The 20,554-nt window shown below is 39.8% G+C and overlaps 1 protein-coding gene across 1 annotated transcript in view; it reads left to right on the top strand.

The window, feature by feature from the left end:
• Ola1 (Obg like ATPase 1) overlaps positions 1 to 19,976 on the top strand; it is a 133,880-nt gene extending 113,904 nt beyond the window's left edge. The window contains exons 8-11 of the mRNA XM_005346574.2: positions 13,323 to 13,463; positions 14,149 to 14,245; positions 16,182 to 16,304; positions 19,453 to 19,976. Of these exons, the coding sequence (XP_005346631.1) occupies positions 13,323 to 13,463; positions 14,149 to 14,245; positions 16,182 to 16,304; positions 19,453 to 19,554 (463 nt within the window). The 3' untranslated portion in view covers positions 19,555 to 19,976. The remainder of the gene's footprint in view (positions 1 to 13,322; positions 13,464 to 14,148; positions 14,246 to 16,181; positions 16,305 to 19,452) is intronic.
• Positions 19,977 to 20,554: the final 578 nt, after the last annotated feature.

Here is a 20,554-nt window from a genome sequence, read left to right as displayed (position 1 = left end):
TTTTTTGAGTCAGGGTTTCTCTGTGTATCCTTGGCTGTCCTGGAACTCCCTCTGTAGACCAGGCTGGCCTATGTGTGGAATATTTGTTTACACTGTGGAGACGTGTCTCTGCCTAAGGTACCTTGTGATTGGTTTAATAAAGAGCTGAATGGCCAATAGCTCGACAGGAGAGAACAGGTGAGACTTCCAGGGAGAGAGAGGAGGAGGAGGAATCAAGGTGCTCGGATTCGCCAGTAAACTTGGCGCCTTACTGACGTGCCTTACTGAGGAGAGGTGACTGAGCCAGGTGGCAGAATGTAGATTTTAAAATGCGTGTTAATTAAGTTATAAGAGCTCATTGGAAGCAAGCGTAACCTAAGGCCAGATTTGGTAATTAACAATAAGTCTCCATGTTGTTATTTGCTGGCTGCAGTTCAAGAAAGTCTGATGAGAAAGCTTGCTATAAACCTCGAACTCAGAGACCCGCCTGCCTCTTCCTCCCGAGTGCTGGAATTTAGGTGGGCGCCAGCAGTATCTGGCTTTAGTTCCCCTTCTTTTATTTGTGGACAATCTAACAGTATTTTGGCCCTCACTGAAACAGGGATTTGAAAGACTCTTCTGTTTAGAGCCCTTTATCGCAGATGTCGCCTGCAGAAGCAGGTGATTTTTGTTAGAGGGGATTAAGGTGATGCTCGGAAAGCTCATGGTGTCCCAGGATAGTGGCTGTACTTTCAGTGGGCGTTTGCACACTCCAGATCTGTGGGCTTCTTACTGGAGTGGACAGTTGTCATGGAAAGCTCAACAGAATCAGAATGGAGCGGGTTTAACTTGTTTGTTTTCTGTCTTTTTTTAATCCTTAAATTAGTTTTAGCTTTCTTTCAGGGTTTTAAGTAAGGGTTTTTAATCTTCCTATTTGTAGATATGTTTACGTGTGTATGTATAAGTATTTTATATATGTGCATATATAATATACACATATATAATGAATATACACAAAATTGTCCTTTTTTTCTATTTTTGGTTTTTCAATACAGGGTTTTTCTGTGTACCTTTGGAGCCTGTTCTGGACCCTCCCTTTTAAGGTGTTTTTTGTTTTGTTTTTTGGTGTGTGTTTTTGTTTGTTTGTGTGATCTCAGTGTATCGTCATCAGAGCAGTTTGATCACACTGAAGAGCAGTCCGTGCCCATTAACAAACAGCCCTCCTTGCCTTTTCCACCAATCCCTGCAGCCACTTGTCTACTCTCTGCCTATTTGAATTCACCTATTAAGCCTATTTTGTATTGTTTGAATCATGCATTATACAACTTATTTTTTTAGCATAATGTCTCAGTCAGTATTCATCTATCTGTATTGTTGTATGCCTTAAAATAATTTATTTCTCACCTTTTTGACTAAATAATACTGTTTTGCTCTGATATGCCACTTACTGTTTTGTGTGCTTCTATTTGTAACCTTCTAAATGACGTAGTGTCTCATGACAGTTTGTGTTCTAATAACCAGCGTTGATCATCTGTTTATATGCTTATTGTTTGTATGTACTCCTTGGATAACTATCTATCCAGCCTTTTGCTTGTATTTGTTTAGGTTCTCTCCTTCTGTTGTTGAATTATAACAATAAAAGTTCTTTGTAAATTCCTTACATTTGAATGAGAAAGTGGGGGTGGTTATCCAGGGCAACAGAGCTGCTAATAGTTTTATCCTGTATACAGTCATACCATAGTTGGAAGCTCTCTTGTAGCTCACAGAGTCTTTCAGTCTCAGTGTGTAAATATGGCTTCATAACTCAAGACAACTGTCTTTAGGTAATATTTAAAATTAGAGTATAAAATTGCAAACAACATACAGATTCAGTAGTGACTCTCAGCTTACACCCCAGAGGACAAAGTTTTATGAATTCTTACTTCTGTAGATAATTTAAAGCCCTGGATTTCACATGTTGTGCACGAGCTATTCTGAGGTCTGCGCTGCTAATGACCAACTGTCTTAGTAACCGTGGACATGGAGAAACTCGAGTGAGTGTGTGCTGTAGACATGTGTGCAGCCATTTCAAGGACCATAGCCTCAGACCCATGGAAAATGGCGGAGCATCTGCCCATCTCCCGTGAGGCTTAGCAAAATGGCAAAGGTTTCCTGTGGGGTTTGAGTGTGAGTGTTGACAGGGCAGAAAATGTCCACCATAGTGTTCTCCCTCTGGGTAAGATTAACTAAGCCTAGTTCCTTTATCCAGCCTTATACCATAAACTTTGCTCTGTATTTATCTGTATGTAATAATCTCATCTCCTTGTTCAGCTGTAGGCAGTATCCCTGCCTACTTACCACATACACCACTGGCAGTATATACTAACGTGCCGAGCCTCTTAGCCGCTGCCATTCTCCATCCAAGAGCAGAGTCTTCCTGACCCCAGCTTTCCAGTACATGTGTCTGTCTTTTCTTCATTCTTGCCTTCATTCAGTGCCTCGGCCAACCCCATCACTAGCAGTCATGCAGGGCACTCAGGGAGTAAGCATGAAGAAAGCTAAGCATCCTGGGTGTGAACTGTTCATTCTGATACATGCACATTAAAACTTGATGATTCAAACCACAGATAAAAACTGGGAACAAATTTGACCCTACCATTCTAGTTTTTTGTTGTTGTTGTTTTTGTTTTGTTTTGTTTTGTTTTTCGAGACAGGGTTTCTCTGGTTTCGGAGCCTGTCCAGGAACTAGCTCTTGTAGACCAGGCTGGTCTCGAACTCACAGAGATCTGCCTGCCTCTGCCTCCCGAGTGCTGGGATTAAAGGCCTGCGCCACCACCGCCCAGCTCCATTCTAGTTTTTTAAAATAAAAGGCAAACATCTTTTGTCAAGTCATAAGGAGGCAAAAATTACAGGGTAGGTCTTAAACTACTAAGGAAATTAAAAGACATGTAAGGGAATCTGGTGCAGGGCAGTTTGACTCAATGAGCACAAGGAGGAACTTGGAGCAAGGTAAAGAAATAATAGAATTTAGGTTTCTGATTCTTAATCTTGAGAGCCACATCATCATTGCCGCTGTCTCTTCCTCGTCCTTGACCAGCTCCAGCTCATTGTTCCTGCCTGTCTCCATGATCACCACTCCTTCCATCTTGTCTCTGCAGAGGCGCTGCTTTGCTCTCTTCACCTCCGTAGAGATGAGGACGGCAGGTCTGCTTGCTGTCTGCGTTCGTGGCCTTGTTACAGTGAGTGTGTTGTTGGAGGAAGTGTGTTACTGCCTTTGAGGTTTCAGATGCTCAAGCCAGTCCCAGTCTGTCTCTTCTGCTGCCTAAAGACCCAGATGTAGAACTCTGAGCTCCCCCTCCAGCCCATGTCTGCCTGTGTGCCACCATGCTCCCACCTTGAGGATAACGGACCTCAATGTAAGCCAGTCCCAGTTCTTTTTTTTTTCCTTTATAAGAATCGTCAGGGTCATGGTGTCTCTTCACAGCAATAGAAACACTAGCTAAGACAGAAGTTACTACCAGAGAGTGGAGTATTGCAATGATAGGCTGGGCCATGTTTTCCTTTGGAGGAATGTGTACTTTGGATTAAAAACACAGTTGAATGCTTCAAATGGGGCTTAATGGGCATCCTAGTAGCTACAAGGAAGACAGTAGTGCTGAGTGTGATTTGAGCTGTGAGGGCCTGGCTCGGGAGGTTTCAGAGGAGAAGAATATAAGTCTGAGGCCTGGAGACCATTCTTCTGGTTTTGATGAATGTGGCTACTTTCTACCCCTGTCCAAAAAAATCTGCTGAAGGCTGAATGGAAGAGTTTTGGATAAACAGCTTTTGTGGAGGAAATCTCCAGACAGCCTGGTGTTGATTGTGTTGCTTGCTTATTAGTGGCCAGTCTTATGCAGATCTACAATGAATGGTTGCAAGCTGAGCAAGGGAAAGCACAAAATATATACAATTTGAGGAGAAAGGGAGCACCAGGAAGTGAAATAGATCTAAATCCTGTATTTAAGGAGAGAAACACATTAAAGAAAATTCTGTTGTTACATGGAATAAAGGGAGTGGTAACCTTAAAAGCTGAGAGCCTGGTATTGTGGTTTGTGGAGCCTGGTATTGTGGTGCATGTCTTCTGTCCCAGCACTGCAGAGGCAGAGGCAAGCGGATCTATGAGTTTGAGTCCTCCCTGTCTACAGATCAAGTTTCAGGACAGCCAAGCTTAGGCAGTGAAGGAAGCCATGGAGAACAGAAAGCTGGTGAAGATGGACTTAACGAGAGGGCCATGTTCCAGCCCCAGTGAGCAGCAAAGCTTGGCAGCTTCAGAGTCTTAAGACTCTGGCTTAAGAGTCCTGGATAGAAGGAAGGGGTTATGGAATCTCCCACCATGACTAGTTAGGAGATTGCCTAACTAGTTTTCCAGGGCTGAAACCGTTGTAGACTATGGGGACTTGTAAGCTAGCCCCAATGAAATGATTTCCTATAAGAGTTGCTATGGTCACAGTATCCTTCACAGCGATAGAACACTGACTAAGACACACTGTGTACCAGGTACTGGGCTTAGGAATGCTCTCTGGAGATGACGAGAAGCAAAGACACAGTCCTGATCTTAAGTTGTTTCTAACGTGGCCTGATGTTGCAGGTCTGTGATCTCAGCTACTCAGGAGGCTGAGCCAGGAAAATGGTAAGTTCAGGGACTGCCTGGCACAGTAATAAGACCAGGTCTCAGAGAAAAAAAGTACATGAATATAACTGTTGGCAAAGTCTGTATTTATTTAGTGCGAATGAAACCCTGCTATGGGGGCGGGGACATCTAAAGCCAAGTGTGGGGGCATACACTTGTGTTATCCCAGCACAGTGGTGGAAAGATTACAAGTGATGCCAGCCTAGGCTGCATAGCAAGACTCTGACTCCCTCCGATAGTTTTTCTATAGTAGGGGGAGAGAGAGACAAGAAAAAGGGCAAAATAAGCTGTTTATAATATAGATAGAATGTTGTGCTGGTTCTTAACCGTGTGGAAGCTCGTTGAAAGGAGGGAATATATTTTAAAGAACACATTGGAGTTACCCTGGTTAAGCGGTCACTTAAAGCGGGGTGATTCCCTAGGAAGCAGCAGTATCAAGATGCTGCCAGGAACTTTAGCAGGGATGGATGGTCCTGACACATAGGAAGACCAAGGGAGTCAGTGTCCTGAGGCTTGGGTCAACGTCCCCATGCTATCATCTAGATCAAGTGTTCACTTCACATGATGGCTGCTTGTGTGCCAGTGCTGAGGTCCAAGCCGTGGCCTCAGAGCCTCACGAACACTTTGAAACCTTTCCCTGAAGCTTCCTGGGAGGCTATTCCAGGCCATTCTCTGTGTGTCTACTAAGAAATCAGCTCTGATTGACTCGAGCTGATATGAATTTACCCTGATATTTTATTTCTGTTATTTATGTGTAGGTGTCTAAGTCTACATATGGGTATGTGTAGGTACATGCAGGTGTCCCTGGAAGCCAGGGCTTTAGATCCCCTGGGGCTGATGTGGTGGTTGTGAGATGCTAAAAACCAGACTCCAGTCCTGGAAGAGCAGCAAGCCTCTTGCCCACTGAGCCATCTCTCCAGTCCAAAGAACTCTCCTTTTTTTTTTTTTCTTTCTTTTTAAGACATAGCCTCTTTGTTAAACAAAGAAGCTATTTTCAGACATTGATTACAAGGCCTTCACAGATTAGTTACATGTGTTCCCACGTGTATTCCAATTTTTTCTGCTTTTGTTTTTATGGTTGCCTACTCATCCTAACATCTTTCATTTATTTGGTTTTTGTGATCGCTTTCTAGTTGTTAGTAGAGTCAAAGGGCTTTTTATCCTTCAAAAAGGAATCAAAGTGGATTTTTATTTGCTGCAAAATTAACACTCATTTTTCTTGAGTTTGTTGATTTTCATAAGCACTCACACACCATTGGGTGAGCGCAGTGACCTGGATGTTAAGATGCTGGCTCTTCATAGGGAACAATTTGTAGCACTGTTCCTTTCATTTCACCAAAGTCCTTTGCTGAAATCGCTCCTAATAGAATATGGACCCAAAAGTTAATGTACTACAGATGCTTCAACAGGTATTGAGGCTCACAGGGGACAAAAGCTATAATTGTGTCTTAACAGAGTACAGACCATAATTATGTGTCTGAATTAGGTCATCATTTTACTATGAATCTAAAACTGTCTTGACATGGCATGGCATTCAGACAGAACATCTTAGACTTGTTGACATTCTAGTGACCTTCTCTGTTTCTGGTTTTGAGCCCAAGTGACATATTGGCAGGAATTCTCCTGTCACTCTTGTGCTATATGGTGGACTGGGTTGCATGTTGGCGCTGCCTTGCTTGTTGCTCTACAGAATCGTTACATACATTACAGCAAATGCTCTTATTTTCACAGCCCTCAGGTTTAGTGCAGCTAAAATGTAGCATGTGCATGAATGGCCTGGAATCTCATTAAAAACTTAGATTCTGCCTTCGAGCTAGAGCTGACATCACAACATGGCGCTGCCGTGACGGAGCTAGAGCTGACGTCACAACATGGCGCTGCAGTGACGGGGCTGGAGCTGACTTATCACAGCTGCCGTTGTTCTGCTACAGCCCCATGAAGTCAGGCAATAACACCAAAATTTGAGATCTCTTCCTGTGATGACATGAGGCTCTCTTTCAGATTATTTGAGTTTCAGACACTGCGTAGACTTCTACACACTAGTTAAAACTGGGTCTTGGTATATCTTCTTTCTTCTACTCTCTCTTTTTGTTTTGTTTTTTTGAGACAGGATTTCTCTGTGTAGCCCTGGCTGTCCTGGAACTGGCTCTGTAGACCAGGTTGGCCTCAAACTCACAGAACTCTGCCTGCCTCTGCCTCCCCAGTGCTAAGATTAAAGGTGTGTGCCACCTTCAGCCAGACCCTATCTTTTTTAAATTACTAATTTCCTTTTGTTGTTGTTTTTGTTGTTTGATTTTTGTTTTTCAATACCAAGGATCAAACCCAAGGAGTCATGCATGTTAGGCAAGCATTCTACCACTAAGCTACATATTTTTATTTTGAGACAGAGATTCACTCTGTTGCCCAGGTTGGCCCTACACTTAATAGCCCTCCTGCCTTAGCCTCCTTAGTAGCTGCTGGGATGACAAACCTATATCTGTCCAGATGCAATTATATAGCTTCTGTGCAGAGACTAATTACCAATAAAGTTGTACTGTAGTAATTTTACTTTAAGGTAGAAAATTGGAAAAGTTGATGTCTACATTTCCAAAGCTCAGTGTTATCAATAATACATGATATAATTCAAGTTCATATATTGCTATGGTGCAAATCTGATTGTAGATCCCAGTATTCCTACAATGTTGTCATTTGTTTATAAAATAATCTTTAAGAAAATAACTTTACCTTTTCATTAATTGCCCTTATCTTCTGGTTTAGAGCACTACTAAAGCAGCCTGAGTCTGCAGTGGTCCTGTCAGGGAAATGAGGACTATCTTGTCTGGAAGGCGTTCTGGGGCCTCTGAAGCGTGTGCTAGAAGAGTAAAGCTGCAGGGAGGGACGGCATGGCCGCGGCACTTCCTCACTGTAGACATGCCAGAGCTAGCTCGCCAAAGGCCAGGAGACCTGCCTGATGGCGGCCAAGTCCCTGCAATTTCCTTTGGTAAATTGCCACTTTTTCTGATTATTGGCCTTTGGCTCTTACTACCAGTCTTTTTCAGTCAGAAGCAGGCTGTCACTGTGCAAACACAGAAGAAAACCATAGAAGGCATGAGTGAGAGTCTAATAGTACCAGATGTCACCTTTTTTTTTTGAAAAGTAAATAAACATTAATATTGTAAAGGATAGTAAGCAAATCTGAAAAAGTTCTGTTGTTGAGCAAAGATGTCATGATTGTCAGTGTAATTTGGCCCTAGTGTTGGACTGGTCTCTTAAGTAGTTTCAGAACATACAATCTGAATTTGAATGGGCTAGAGGAGTTGAAAAGTTACAGGGACATGAGGTCTAGAAAATAAGACAAAATCCTTATTAAAATATGCTAGAGAAGACTGGCTCAGGCATTTTTTAAGTTGCAAGAATTTGGCTTTTATGGAAAATATCAAATAGCATTATTGAGATTATCCTGTTCCTTTTGTTAAGGAAAATATTGTTTGTGAATCCTCATTTTGGATATGTAAAAGATTATATATGTGTGTGTGTATGTGTGTATACACATACATACATACATACATACACTGCCTGGACAGTAACCCATGGTTCCTCTGCAACATTGGGGCATCCACCTTCAGCCTACAGGTCTAGCATATCTGACAGACTTTACTGTGAAGCAGGATATTCTGAATGGCTGTCCCTCCATGTCTTGACAATGTTTGGCAGTCACTTTCTTTTGTGTTCTGCTTGTCCAATTAGTACAGCATATTGTTAGCAGTTGAGGGAAGGGCATTTTCTTGCCCAGTGACTTATTTTTGCCACAAAGAAAGTAAACTCCAGGGCTGGAGAGATGGCTCAGCGTTTAAGAGCATTGCCTGCTCGTCCAAAGGTCCTGAGTTCAATTCCCAGAAACCACATGGTGGCTCACAAACATCTGTAATGAGGTCTGGTGCCCTCTTCTGGCCTGCAGGCATGCACGCAGACAGAATATTATATACATGATTGATAAATAAATAAATAAATGTATGTTTAAAAATGTTCACAGTTAGTGTTAAATAAAAGAAAGAAAGTAAACTCCATGTGGAGTTTCTTCAATGCTCATTATCTTCTCTGAAGTAGTATGGTGCTGCCAGGAGCAGACATGCCTCATTGTCATAAAAAAAAAAAAAAGCCTGTGTTATTAAAACATCTTAAATGCCATATTCTGTAGATCTCTAAAGTGTTGGAAGAAGACTTGTCTATCTAAAATATATCTTTTTTTGACCTTGAAAATATATATCATGTGACTCCAAGTTCAATTATAATAGGTGATTAATTTTTAACCTGCATCTCAAGTCCTGGCTAGAATAGTCTGTTAGGCTTGTTCATCTCAGCTAGCCATCTTGAAATTGGTCTGACCACTTTTGTAGTCTTTAAGTGGTGCTATAAGCTGAATGACATCATATGAACCAGGTGGAATTGTTGTGGGGCCCCATCTTCTTCCTGGAGACTTCAGAGATTACTATAGGGAAATTTATTATTCACTGTGGAAAACTTAAACATTATTCATATCAAAACAGAAAGTGTGAATTTTGATAAACATATATTCAAAGAAAGGTACCATAGTATAGAGTTTTTAATTAAGAAACTGAGCTACCTGAGCAGAGGTGGTGGTGTACATCTTTAGTCCCAGCACTCAGGAGGCAGAGGCACACAGTTCTCTATGAGTTCAAGGACAGCCTGAGCTACAAAGATCTCTATGAGTTCCAGACAGCCAGGACTACACAGCAAGCCCTGTCTTTAAAATAAATAATAGACAAACAAACACTAAAAAGAAAGAAAAAGAAACTGAGCCAGCACAGATAGTGATGGATGCTCACAATTCCAGTACTCAAAAAGTTGGAACTCTCTGAAAATCAAAGCCAAAAAGGAAACTCAATGACAGTAAAGAGTGAAGCTGACCATGCCTGCTCCTCATAGACCAGGGTGGAAATGTGCACTACGCACAGCTCACTTACAAAGCCTTGAAGAAGCGACCCTGTCACGATCAGATATTAGGAAGTGTCTTAGGGTTTCTATTATGAAGAGACACCATGACCATGACAACTCTTATAAGGAAAACATTTACTTGGGTGGCTTATGGTTCAGAGGTTCAGTCTATTATCATCATGGGGCATGGTGTGCAGGTGAACATGGTGATGGGAGGCACAGGCAACAGGAAGTAGTCTATCTTACTGATCGTGGCTTGATATATGTGACACCTCAAAGCCTTTTTCCACATTGACACACTTCCTCCAACAAAACCCCACCTACTCTATCAAGTGCACACCCCCTAATCGTGCCACTTGCTTTTGGGGGCCATTTTCTTTCAAACCACCACAGACAGGTAACCTCACCTCTTCAAGGCAAGAGCTAAGTAGCCTGTCCTTCACCCTGACATTGCCCATAACCAAGTACAGAAATACTAAACTTAAAAATGAAAGGAGCTCAAGGCCTCACCTTTCTAGGCTCAAAACTAGCTGTTCCTTCTTTGTCCAGGTAATTGCTGCCCCGGGGCACAGTACAGGTGACTGCAGTGCTTCCCATGGTCACTTAGGACTTTGAGGAAATCAAACTGTTGAGGCTCTCTCGGGGAGGCAGGTTCCTTCGCAGCTGAGCCCTGCCAGTCTGCTGGCCCTGCTCCTGCTTGCTTCTCCCCCACCCATCGCATCATTTGACATTCTGTGATATTCTCATGTCCCTGTTTGGTCACTGGCAATTGATGGCTTTCTTGAGACATTTATTGTGTGGGCACTCTGGCGGTGTGCTTAGAAGTATATTTGAGTAGTGACAATTGAGCTCAACTTTGAATTTTCTGTGTCCATCAGGTGTCAGTAGCACACATTTTCCAGATAACTGGCTATGCTATAGTTTGGGGCATGGATTGTGTGTAACAGGAGAATAGACATTTCTTTCTGCAGAAGGTCCCTATGGGGATCAAACTCGTGATCTTAGCCTCATTATCACACTTTTAGAACCATCAAACCTAATAAGTGTATCATATGTATTCCCCTCTGTAAGCTTGAATTGAGCTTAATGTTTTAATTACCCAAGGCTTAGTTCAAATACAATTAAAAACCATGTCGGACTGTTTCACTTTTGTTTGATAGTGAAAGTCACAAAAGTAAAGCAGCCAAAGAGCCTGTCACTTTTCATCTTCTCCACGCTCTGTGACAGTGAAGTCACACAAGTGGAGCTGCCGGGAAAAGAGCCGAACTCACTTTGCGGAGTGCGATGGTACCTTTCTCCTCGGGAGGCTGTCCAGGTCTGCTGTCAGTCACTTTGGGGACCTTTAGACCTCAGTGCTCATTTACCGCTGAACGTGCCCGCTCTGCTTCTGCATTATGAAGATCATCTGTCAACACTTTGAGATCGTCCCCTTTGTTATTAAGCGTCTGATGCTCTACACTGTCAGGTTTTTTTGCCAATTATAGTTAAGGTACAATGGTGTATTCACCAGATCAAAGTCTTCCATTGGCGGTAGAGAAATGATTTGTAAGTCTTTATTCATCTGAATTGTACAATAGAACACCTGAGGAATGCAAATAATCCCTCCGAGGGCTCTGCAGGAAAGGCTGCGAAATGACACGGCGGAACTATTGTTATTCCAAAGCGATGTTTTAGCCAAAGTAATTATTTCTCCTCTTGTTTCGTAACAGTTTTACTTTATTGGTTATGTTGACCATACTTAAGAGACAGGTATATGACATTTTCCATTATCCTTGCACGTGGGTTTGTTCTGTTTCCCTTTCAGCGAAGCTGTATTTGGTGTGCTTTTATAAATGACATATTTGATTCTCACTTGTATAATAAAAGTCTCTTACTATGCCGTTAATGATAACATTTTAATGTAGAAATTTGAATAGTTTGTCCATAAAGTAATGTCAAACGCTATAATATGCAAAATACCTATTTAAATCCCCTTTTTGCTTTGTTATATCCTTCATAATTTTCCATAAGAAAATACCAAGTTTTAATCATAATTTGAGGCCATATACTTTATTCCAAAATAAATCTTAGGGGTTTGTATACTTTTTAGAATGTAAAGAAAAGAATACAAATATTATGAAGATCAAAATTCACTAACATATTAAATATGTAACTACCTGTGTATGATAAACATATGCAAGCCCTGTATGAATTTTCATTCCTTTTTCTATCCTGAATCCTGTGCAGCTGGCCATATTCTTTTTCTTTTCTCTTTTCTTTTCTTTTCTTTTTTGAAGACAGGGTTTCTCTGTGTAGCCCTGGCTGTCCTGGAACTCACTGTGTAGACCAGTAGAACTCTGAGATCTGCCTGTCTCTACTTCCTGAATGCTGGCATTAAATGTGTGTGCCTCCATCGCTCGGCTATAGTCTTAACTTTCTAATAGCTATTTGAATTCTGATGAATTTGGTCTTTGGTTCTTCCTTTCCTTCACCTTTAAAAGCTCCTTGTACGTTGATTATTTAACATATTTTTCCCACAGTCTTTTGCCATGATGCCTATTAAACTTTAGTCAAAATGCAGGAGGCTGGGCCCAGTGGGGCAGCTCAGTGGTAAAAGCGTTATCGCCAACCCTGAAGACCTGCGTGCGATCCCTGAGCTGTGTGGTGGAGGAGCGAGCTGACTCCTACAAGTTGTACTTTGACTTCCGTGGCAAGCGGGTCAAGTCTGTGTTCACAAATAAAAAATAAATGCTGATAGAAGGACCCCAGTTAGTTAGGTTACTTTTCCAAATCTGTACGCAGATTGGGTAAAACCCCCTAGACTCATAGGAGAATATGCTGTAATTATCTAAAAATGATGAAGATACTACCTGTTTATGTGTGTTGTTTTCCTGGGTTTTTATAATATCATACATACTATTATTATTTCCATTTCCACAGATGAGGAAACAGGCACCTACCCAAGAATAAGAAACTATGAGAACCTTTAAATTATATTTGTTAAATTTGTTTCACTTAAGTTCTAATTACTGCTTTTCAAAGTTGCTCACTTTAGATGAGGGAGAAAGACTCAGTAGTACTTCTCCAGGCAACCACTACCATGTGTCCTCCTGGACTTGACTTTCTGTAATGTTTTGCGATTACAGGAGTTTATTTCCTCTATGTTTCTATTTATGATCCTGCCAGAGTTTGGATTTATAAGAGTAGCATGTGGGGATACATTTGTATATTGGCTACTTGTATATCTGTATTTTGTGTTTTTGTTATTGTTGTTACTGATGTTAGCAGAAACCTCTCTGGAAACCAATGGCAGCTGTTGGTTCTGTCCATTCAAGAAGGAACTAACCCAGTCAATAGATGTTTGGATGGGACAAACAAGTTTTCAGAGATGCTTCAAAATCAGTTGGCATTTTCTGGTGTGATTCGTGTATAAGTAACTTTGAGTTCTCTTTCCTAACATTTACTTTCTGAAGGACATTAAACATTATAAAATAGTCTTATTCAGAAGTACAGCTGTTAATGCTGAACAAATTCAGTTTAACTTTAAAAAGTTGGTAATATTTGTGATAGAGTTTCTATAGATAATGTACTAAAGTAAAACTAAATTATAATAGAAAATTCCCGCATTTACCTGAAGAAATTGCTGCCTGCTAATGCCTTGACCTTGGAAAGCTATACACAAAAAGATGGCATCATAAAACCGTGCAGTTCTTATGAATATGTATGTGCTACTTGATAATAATGAATGAGGTACAGTCATGCATGCACTACAAGATAATGTTGTGCCCTCTTTTGTCTACAGGTTGATAAAAATTAAAGACTGGGTGGACAAGTCTGACCCAGGTGCCTTGGTCATTCCTTTCAGTGGGGCCTTGGAACTCAAGTTGCAAGAATTGAGTGCCGAGGAGAGACAGAAGTATCTGGAAGCGAACATGACACAAAGGTTAATTAGCATTCATTTTCCCTACACTTTATTATCAACTATTTCCTTGCAGTAATTTAATTGCTTGCGCTGATAGAATAATAAATGACAGAGTAATTACCATTATAAAGAGGGAATCTTCTCCTTTCTTTACCATGAGACAGAGTGAAAAGATTTATTTTAAATTAAGTTTTTAACTGTCATCTGTCATCTCCGTACAGTGTTTTAATTATAACATAGGTATTAGTTCTGTATATTTTTGAGGAGGGATGATCGCCAAAACTCTTTCGTCATGTTCAGTGGGGGGAGGGGAAAGGGTGAATCACTTGCCATAATTTTTTTCTGAGTAACAATAATATATTGTTAGGAGATTGGGTTTCAATCAAATAATTTTGCTTTCATGGCTCAAGTTCTGGAAATAATTAATATTGGATGAAAATAGTTATAGGCTGGGAAGATATAATTTTTTGTTTTTTAATAGTAAATAGTTAAAATGCTTCAGGCTTATGCAATTAAAACCAATTTTAGAAGGGGTGCTTTAAGAAATAGCCCAGCTATCTGACCTCTGTAAGTGTGTTATGAAAGATGAATGGTCATTTACTAATATCTTTACCATTTGCAGCTTGAGATGAATGGTTTTAATCCTAGACGGGTCCCTGGCAGAGTCAACTTAAATGTTGAGTGAATTTGTTTCATTTTATTTCAGCGCTCTGCCAAAGATCATTAAGGCTGGGTTTGCAGCACTCCAGCTAGAATACTTTTTCACTGCAGGCCCAGACGAAGTGCGTGCGTGGACCATCAGGGTAAGATTCATACTTATTCATCAGCTATATCCAGTTCCACACTATTGAATTCAGATTAATATCACTGACTTTGAAGTTTGTCATGGTGGCGGTTAGCTAGTCATTACAGATGAGGTTTTTGTCCGGGATAACTTTAATTATTTGTGAGCTGCTGAACGGTGAAAGTGGAGCGGCATTGATTGAGGCAGGTAACAATTGATTCTGCCTGTTACATAGTCTGAATTTCTTCATCCTGGAGAATCTGTCTACCCTCCTCCTGTGGTCAGAGATAAGACGCACCCGCATTGTGCTTGCTTAATCTGTGTGACTGGGTTTGTCTGCGGTGAAATTGATGTTGCTTTTCATTTTGTATTCGCCAAGTTTGTTTGGGTTGCGGGTGGTTCTTTCCTCCTTTGCTTTGCTCGGATTACATTCCAGCAATAAAAGCAATGTGACATCATTATGCTCTTCATAGATACACAGTTGGGCTCAAAAAGCTAAACTCAGTGTGTAATAATTCATTCCTTTCTATTGAATTAATAAAAAGTGATGTTTATTTTCACTGTTACATGTTCCACTTCTTCAAGAATGTGATACATATTTTAAATATTAGTATATACTGAAAATGACTAAAGAGAATGACTAATTTTTTCCCAGAGGACAATAGACTGAAATATAATGATTTGCTTCTGAGTGTAAATATATTGTAATATAGTAGTTCCTATTGAAAAAATCTTTTGAAATATATGTAGTCATAAATTGCGTGTTACAGAATATAAACAGGTCGGAACGTTTAGATTCATTGTTTAGCCTGCTGTTCAAATACATGCTTTGTGGTTTTCGATGCTGTCTTGACTTCTGTTACATTTTAATTTAGTATAGATAAAAATATGGATTTGGTCAAGCACAGTGGTAGACAAGACTCTGAATCTGAGATTTACTCTCCTTTATGTCTCCTTTTAAAGAAGAAAAATGTCTGATTGGCTTCTAACCGAGGTCCTTATATATAAACTTTAAAAATAATGTCAAAGCAAATCCAAGTTTGTAACAAATTGCCAGTGTTTTTTGTTACTGTATATTTAAAAGAGGTGTTTTAAAGCCTTATAACTTCAAGCTGAAGTATGTGAAGCAGGAGAGAGTATCCTGTGGGTTTGAAACATGGCAGCTAGCTGTCTTGTCTTAAGACTGTTAGTGCCGTGATTTACTGTGCTAAGACGCTCGGTCAGGTAAGCATCAGTGAGTAGCCACATTAACCCAATACATCTTTTATTATAAAAACTGTGCTGTCTGGTGTCAGGATCCTTAGCACTTTAACATGCTTTATTAAGCAGCTGTAGGTCACCATTATTTCTCAGATTTTTTTCTGTGGTTGTGTGTGTCTGGAATGTGTGTTTTCCTGTAATTTAACATATGGGGTAATTACAAACATTCCTCTTCCCATCTCGACTTGAATTTCCTTCATGATGGTCAGAGGCACGCTGCGTTATGCAAAATGTTCAAAAATATTACTGTTGACATTACTTGATTATGTCAAAATTATTTGCTGACTATCGCTTATCTGATTCACTAGAAATGCCTTTGAATGTCCCTTTGTATATTGACTTTTATATGTTCCTTAGATGAGCTGAAATTTTGAAGGCTTTTTATCTTTTTTAAGCCTTTTATAATTCAACTTGAAAGTTACTTAAAAATCTTTATTTTTTTTCCACTGTGAGGAATAGAAAATCGAAATGAAACCCACACCAGTGAATCTAAATCAATAGAAGCGCAGATGACTGTTAGGGAAACAAAGCTGTGGGCTGTGTCTCTGACACCTGCTGCTGTGCCGGGCTCGGTCTGCTGCACTCTCACTGCATCACACTGAAGGTTGAGTTGAGCTACTACAGATCAGAAAAGAAGCTTGATGCTTGTAACCAGTCATCTTAATGCAATTCCTTTTCTCTGGTCTTTCCCAAAGAAAGGAACGAAGGCTCCTCAGGCTGCAGGAAAGATTCACACAGATTTTGAAAAGGGCTTCATTATGGCTGAAGTAATGAAGTACGAGGACTTTAAGGAGGAGGGGTCTGAGAACGCAGTCAAGGTAAGGAGTGACTTCTTCCTCGCAGATGTCATCATTGTAGCTCTCCTGTGACTATCCCATGAGAAATGTGAACTGTCTGCTGTAGCCTGCTAGCATCACGTGTCCACTCATGAGGAGCTGGCCGTGTCCACGTGCACTCGGGTTAGTTGTAGATGGCTGTAGGAAGGAGTTTGGGGTTTTTTGTTTGTTTGTTTGTTTGTTTGTTTGTTTTTATTTGCTTTTCTCTAACTGAAAGTAAAAATAAACATTTAAGTCATATTAATAAAAAAATTGTTCATTGGTAGCTAATGAAAAAGTTGTAATAATCCATTTGAGTATATGAACTAGAAATAAACCCCTGTTAAGTCAGGGAAACAGATGATGGTGCCTACTCAGATAAACCTGCTGGCTCAAACTTCATGGGTTTCTTCTTTTTTTTTTAGATCTTTGGAAATTTGATTTGCTTTTTCAACACTAGAGGGCAGGTCCGAAATTGTGCTTTATTTTAGCTAATAACTATAATTTGATTTACAGATAAGCAGTGTTAAATATGAGTACTAAAATAGGTTTTAATGTAAGTTCTATTGCAAATTCATTTTTCTAGCTTGTTTGCCTCTACACAGAGAAGCATTAATGTCCAATAAGTGCATGGTTCACCTAACTGCCGTTGACCTTGCAGGAAGCTACTTTAGTTTAATCTGAAGACTGTCATAGAAAATGTTACACGATTTAAACAGGACTCATGTTGACCGTTTCATAACTGAAAGAAATGTCTACTTCAAGTTCGGCTTATTCTTACCAGTACTACTGCAGGGCTTTCATGGGACTGTTGGGACCTTAGAAGCAAGAAAGGAAAAATCTCCATATAATTGGCTCAGTATTGAGAGCCATTTTGATTTACCAAAAAAGAGTAAGTTACAATTTATAACTAAACAAAGCCATTAATTTCATTAGATATAAAGAAGTATGCAGTTATTGATGGTGAATTTTGTTCGGAATGTTAGTTAAACTTGAAGAATATCTGATTTTTTTTTGTCAACATGTTATATCACATTAGCATATATTTCTTTTCATACAGAAGATTAAAATGATATTTTCTCTTTCTAGAATTCAAGATGAAAGCTTTATTTTTATATTTACATGTACTAAGTCAATTTTTACCAATTCTTAGTAGTAGATTTTTGTTATAATAAACTTAGATGACGTGAATTGCAACTCCTTTAACAACTCAGAAACTATAATACACAGTACGCAATGATGTTTCCTGCTTACAATAACATGTAAGGCGGAGTGCTTTCTGTTGTAAAGTAGGAAAAGTCGGCTTCTGACGTTTCCACCTAAAATATCACTAACTTCCAAAACTAACACTTAGAATTTTGAGCTCTGACTAATTGAAGGATTATGAGCTGCTTTATATTTCTTAAAATAGTGTTTACTTGTATATGACAAGAAGTTTGAGTTTGAGAACATGACTGTGTGTGTGTGTGTGTGTGTGTGTGTGTGTGTGTGTGTGTGTGTGTTCCACCGGCGCAGCATAGCTAATTGAGTGCAGTGCTGTGAACTATATCCTGAATAGCACTGAGGGCTTTGTAGTCTCGGATGTCACACTATTAGCAATCATATCTGCTCAGGCAAAGCTGCCTTCTACAGATGGCTGCTTTCAAGTGCAAATGAACTGCCCCGACGCGTCTTGTTTAATACACACTCAAGATTCACAGATGGGCGTTGATTCTTTCTCAACCAGTGTTTCTGATAGCAGTGGAAATGGACTAAATGGTCTCTAGAGAATTTAAAGAAACACTGTCAGTATTAATAGTAAACTTGAGTATAACAAAGTGTATAAACTTACACTAATATGTCTTGTCAGTGTGTGTTTCATGTAACTTGTCTGGATAGTTTAATAACAGTAGGCCTTAGATTCTAGAAAGAAGTAGCATATGGCTTTCAGTACATCACATCTCTACAAAAATCTTGTGACTATTTAGTTATATCTTTTAGAATAACACATTGTCTTTTTAAAGATGAGCTTCATGTTAGTAGCCTATTTATTACTAGAAGGCAAAATCCTTTACATAGTATACTACCAGAAAAATGCTCATAAGGGCATTTCAGTCTGGTTTGTTGATTTTAACCCTCATGTATGATCTTTGCTAGTGTTTTTACTACTGAGTAATATAATTTCATTTGACTTTGAACTTTCAGTATTGTTAGCAGAAGTACATTGGACAAAGTTTTCATGTTCTCAAGAAATTCTAACAGAAGGAAAAACACTTTTGAGAGTTTTTTTGAAAAGATCCTCAGGCCCCCAATGAGTAACTGGTGCCAGGGTCACAGGAGACTGCTAACTGTGAGGGTCAAGTGTGGATGCCTAGGAGCCTGAAGTGTGTGCTGGGCCACGGGATGAACTGCTCTGTCTGTGCAGTTACCGAGAGCCTGTCTGGATCTGCACACCAGCAGGTGGAATCAGTCGCTTTGTGGACTGATTCACAAGTGGGAAAGATCTGTCTGCAGTTCCAACCTGTTAGAGTCTGCTTGTCACCGAGTGAACGCCTGAGGTAATGTCAGAATGTACAGCGCTTTGTCAAGATTAAAACTGGGCTACCAGAAGTTCAGAATACGTGCCACAACTGTGCTCAACTTTTCTTAGAGCAAACTGTCTTTAAGATGTCACCAATGTCACCAAAGAATTCTTTAAGCAAACAAAGCACTTGTAGCTTTTCCTGATCAGTTTTCTTCAAGTGACTTGCTGAGTGTTTGCAGACACATCAGAAATGCGCCATAAACAGTGTATCAGGAAACAGAGTGATAGCAGTATAGTTGCGCTCGTGTATCAGGAAACGGAGTGATAGCGGTATAATTGCACTCGTGTATCAGGAAACGGAGTGATAGTGGTATAGTTGCGCTCGTGAATCAGGAAACCGAGTGATAGCGGTATAGTTGCGCTCGTGAATTAGCAGCTCGTAAGAATGCATTATGTACACACGTGGAAGCGTAGTCCTGCCTCAGATTTGCTTTTCTTTGCTTTAGAGCTTGTGTTTAGAATTTCCCATACTTCTCTTTCTCGTCGTGTTTGTTCAACATGGCTCAGGGATCATTTCTTTGCGTTGGGTTTTTCCCGTGTATTTGGTTATCAGTGATAAGCCATTTCCTCACTTTTTTCTTTTTGCAGGCTGCTGGAAAATACAGGCAACAAGGCAGAAATTATATTGTTGAAGATGGAGATATTATCTTCTTCAAATTTAATACACCTCAGCAACCAAAAAAGAAATAAATTTTAGTTATTGCTCAGATAAGCATAAAACTTCTAAAATGCATATATTGGGCTTGGGGATTTTGTTTTTTAAATTAAAGTTTCTGAAATCTAAAGAGACAAAGTTAGGAGTGGGAATCTTCTACAGACAAATTATTTTTATTTGTTTTTAAATTATAAAATACCATGTACCCTCAATGAAATGCGGATTGCTAAGCGTGAACAGCTTTGCTTCTCACGTGATTAAGACCCTACTTCAAACTGTAGAAGCTTTTCAAGAACCATATTACTCTCCTGATACTTCATTAATCTCCATCATGTATGCCAAGCCTGACACATTTGACAGTGAAGACAATGTGGCTTGCTCCTTTTTGAATCTACAGATAATGCATGTTTTACAGTACTCCAGATGTCTACACTCAATAAAACATTTGACAAAACCAGCCTTGGTGTGTTTGGGGATGTCTGTATTGACTGCCTGTGGTGTGCTGAATGCGATATGGCACCTGCTGGCTGCTGATTACAGAATTTTAAGGCGCGTGTGTGACACAGGAACTGGCAGTGTGGGGCAGCTGCAATTGTATCTTAAAAGTGAGTCTTTCATGGGAATTAGAAGAATAATATACAGCGATTGCCTCAGAAAAAAAGTTAATTAATTTGTAGATGGACATTTATTGAAAGATGATAGCAGTGCTGTTTCAAAGTTATAACCTAGGTGACTCTGACCAGAAAGAAGATAATTTTGTTTTAAGCATTAGTGAATTTTGTTTCTAACCAAATGGAAGGCATCTTTATTTTTGCTTTTCTTTAAAATTATTAAATGTTGAAAGCTGACCATTGTGTTTCTGAGGGCTTGCACTTGTATTTCAATTCAGATTCATACACTGGTTTAACAACTACTGAAAAATAATCCAACTTTGATCATTTTTGAACATCCTTCACGCTTGCTGCTGAAGTGTTTACAGCATGGTTACCTGGAGGTCGTTTGCTATCTCACGCTCTTCAGACAGAGCCTCAGCTC

Source organism: Microtus ochrogaster, chromosome 4, assembly GCF_000317375.1.
Source record: "Microtus ochrogaster isolate Prairie Vole_2 chromosome 4, MicOch1.0, whole genome shotgun sequence".
Lineage (NCBI taxonomy): Eukaryota > Metazoa > Chordata > Mammalia > Rodentia > Cricetidae > Microtus > Microtus ochrogaster.
The sequence above is the reverse complement of the archived record's forward strand: the minus strand, read 5'-3'. Positions and strand labels throughout refer to the sequence as shown.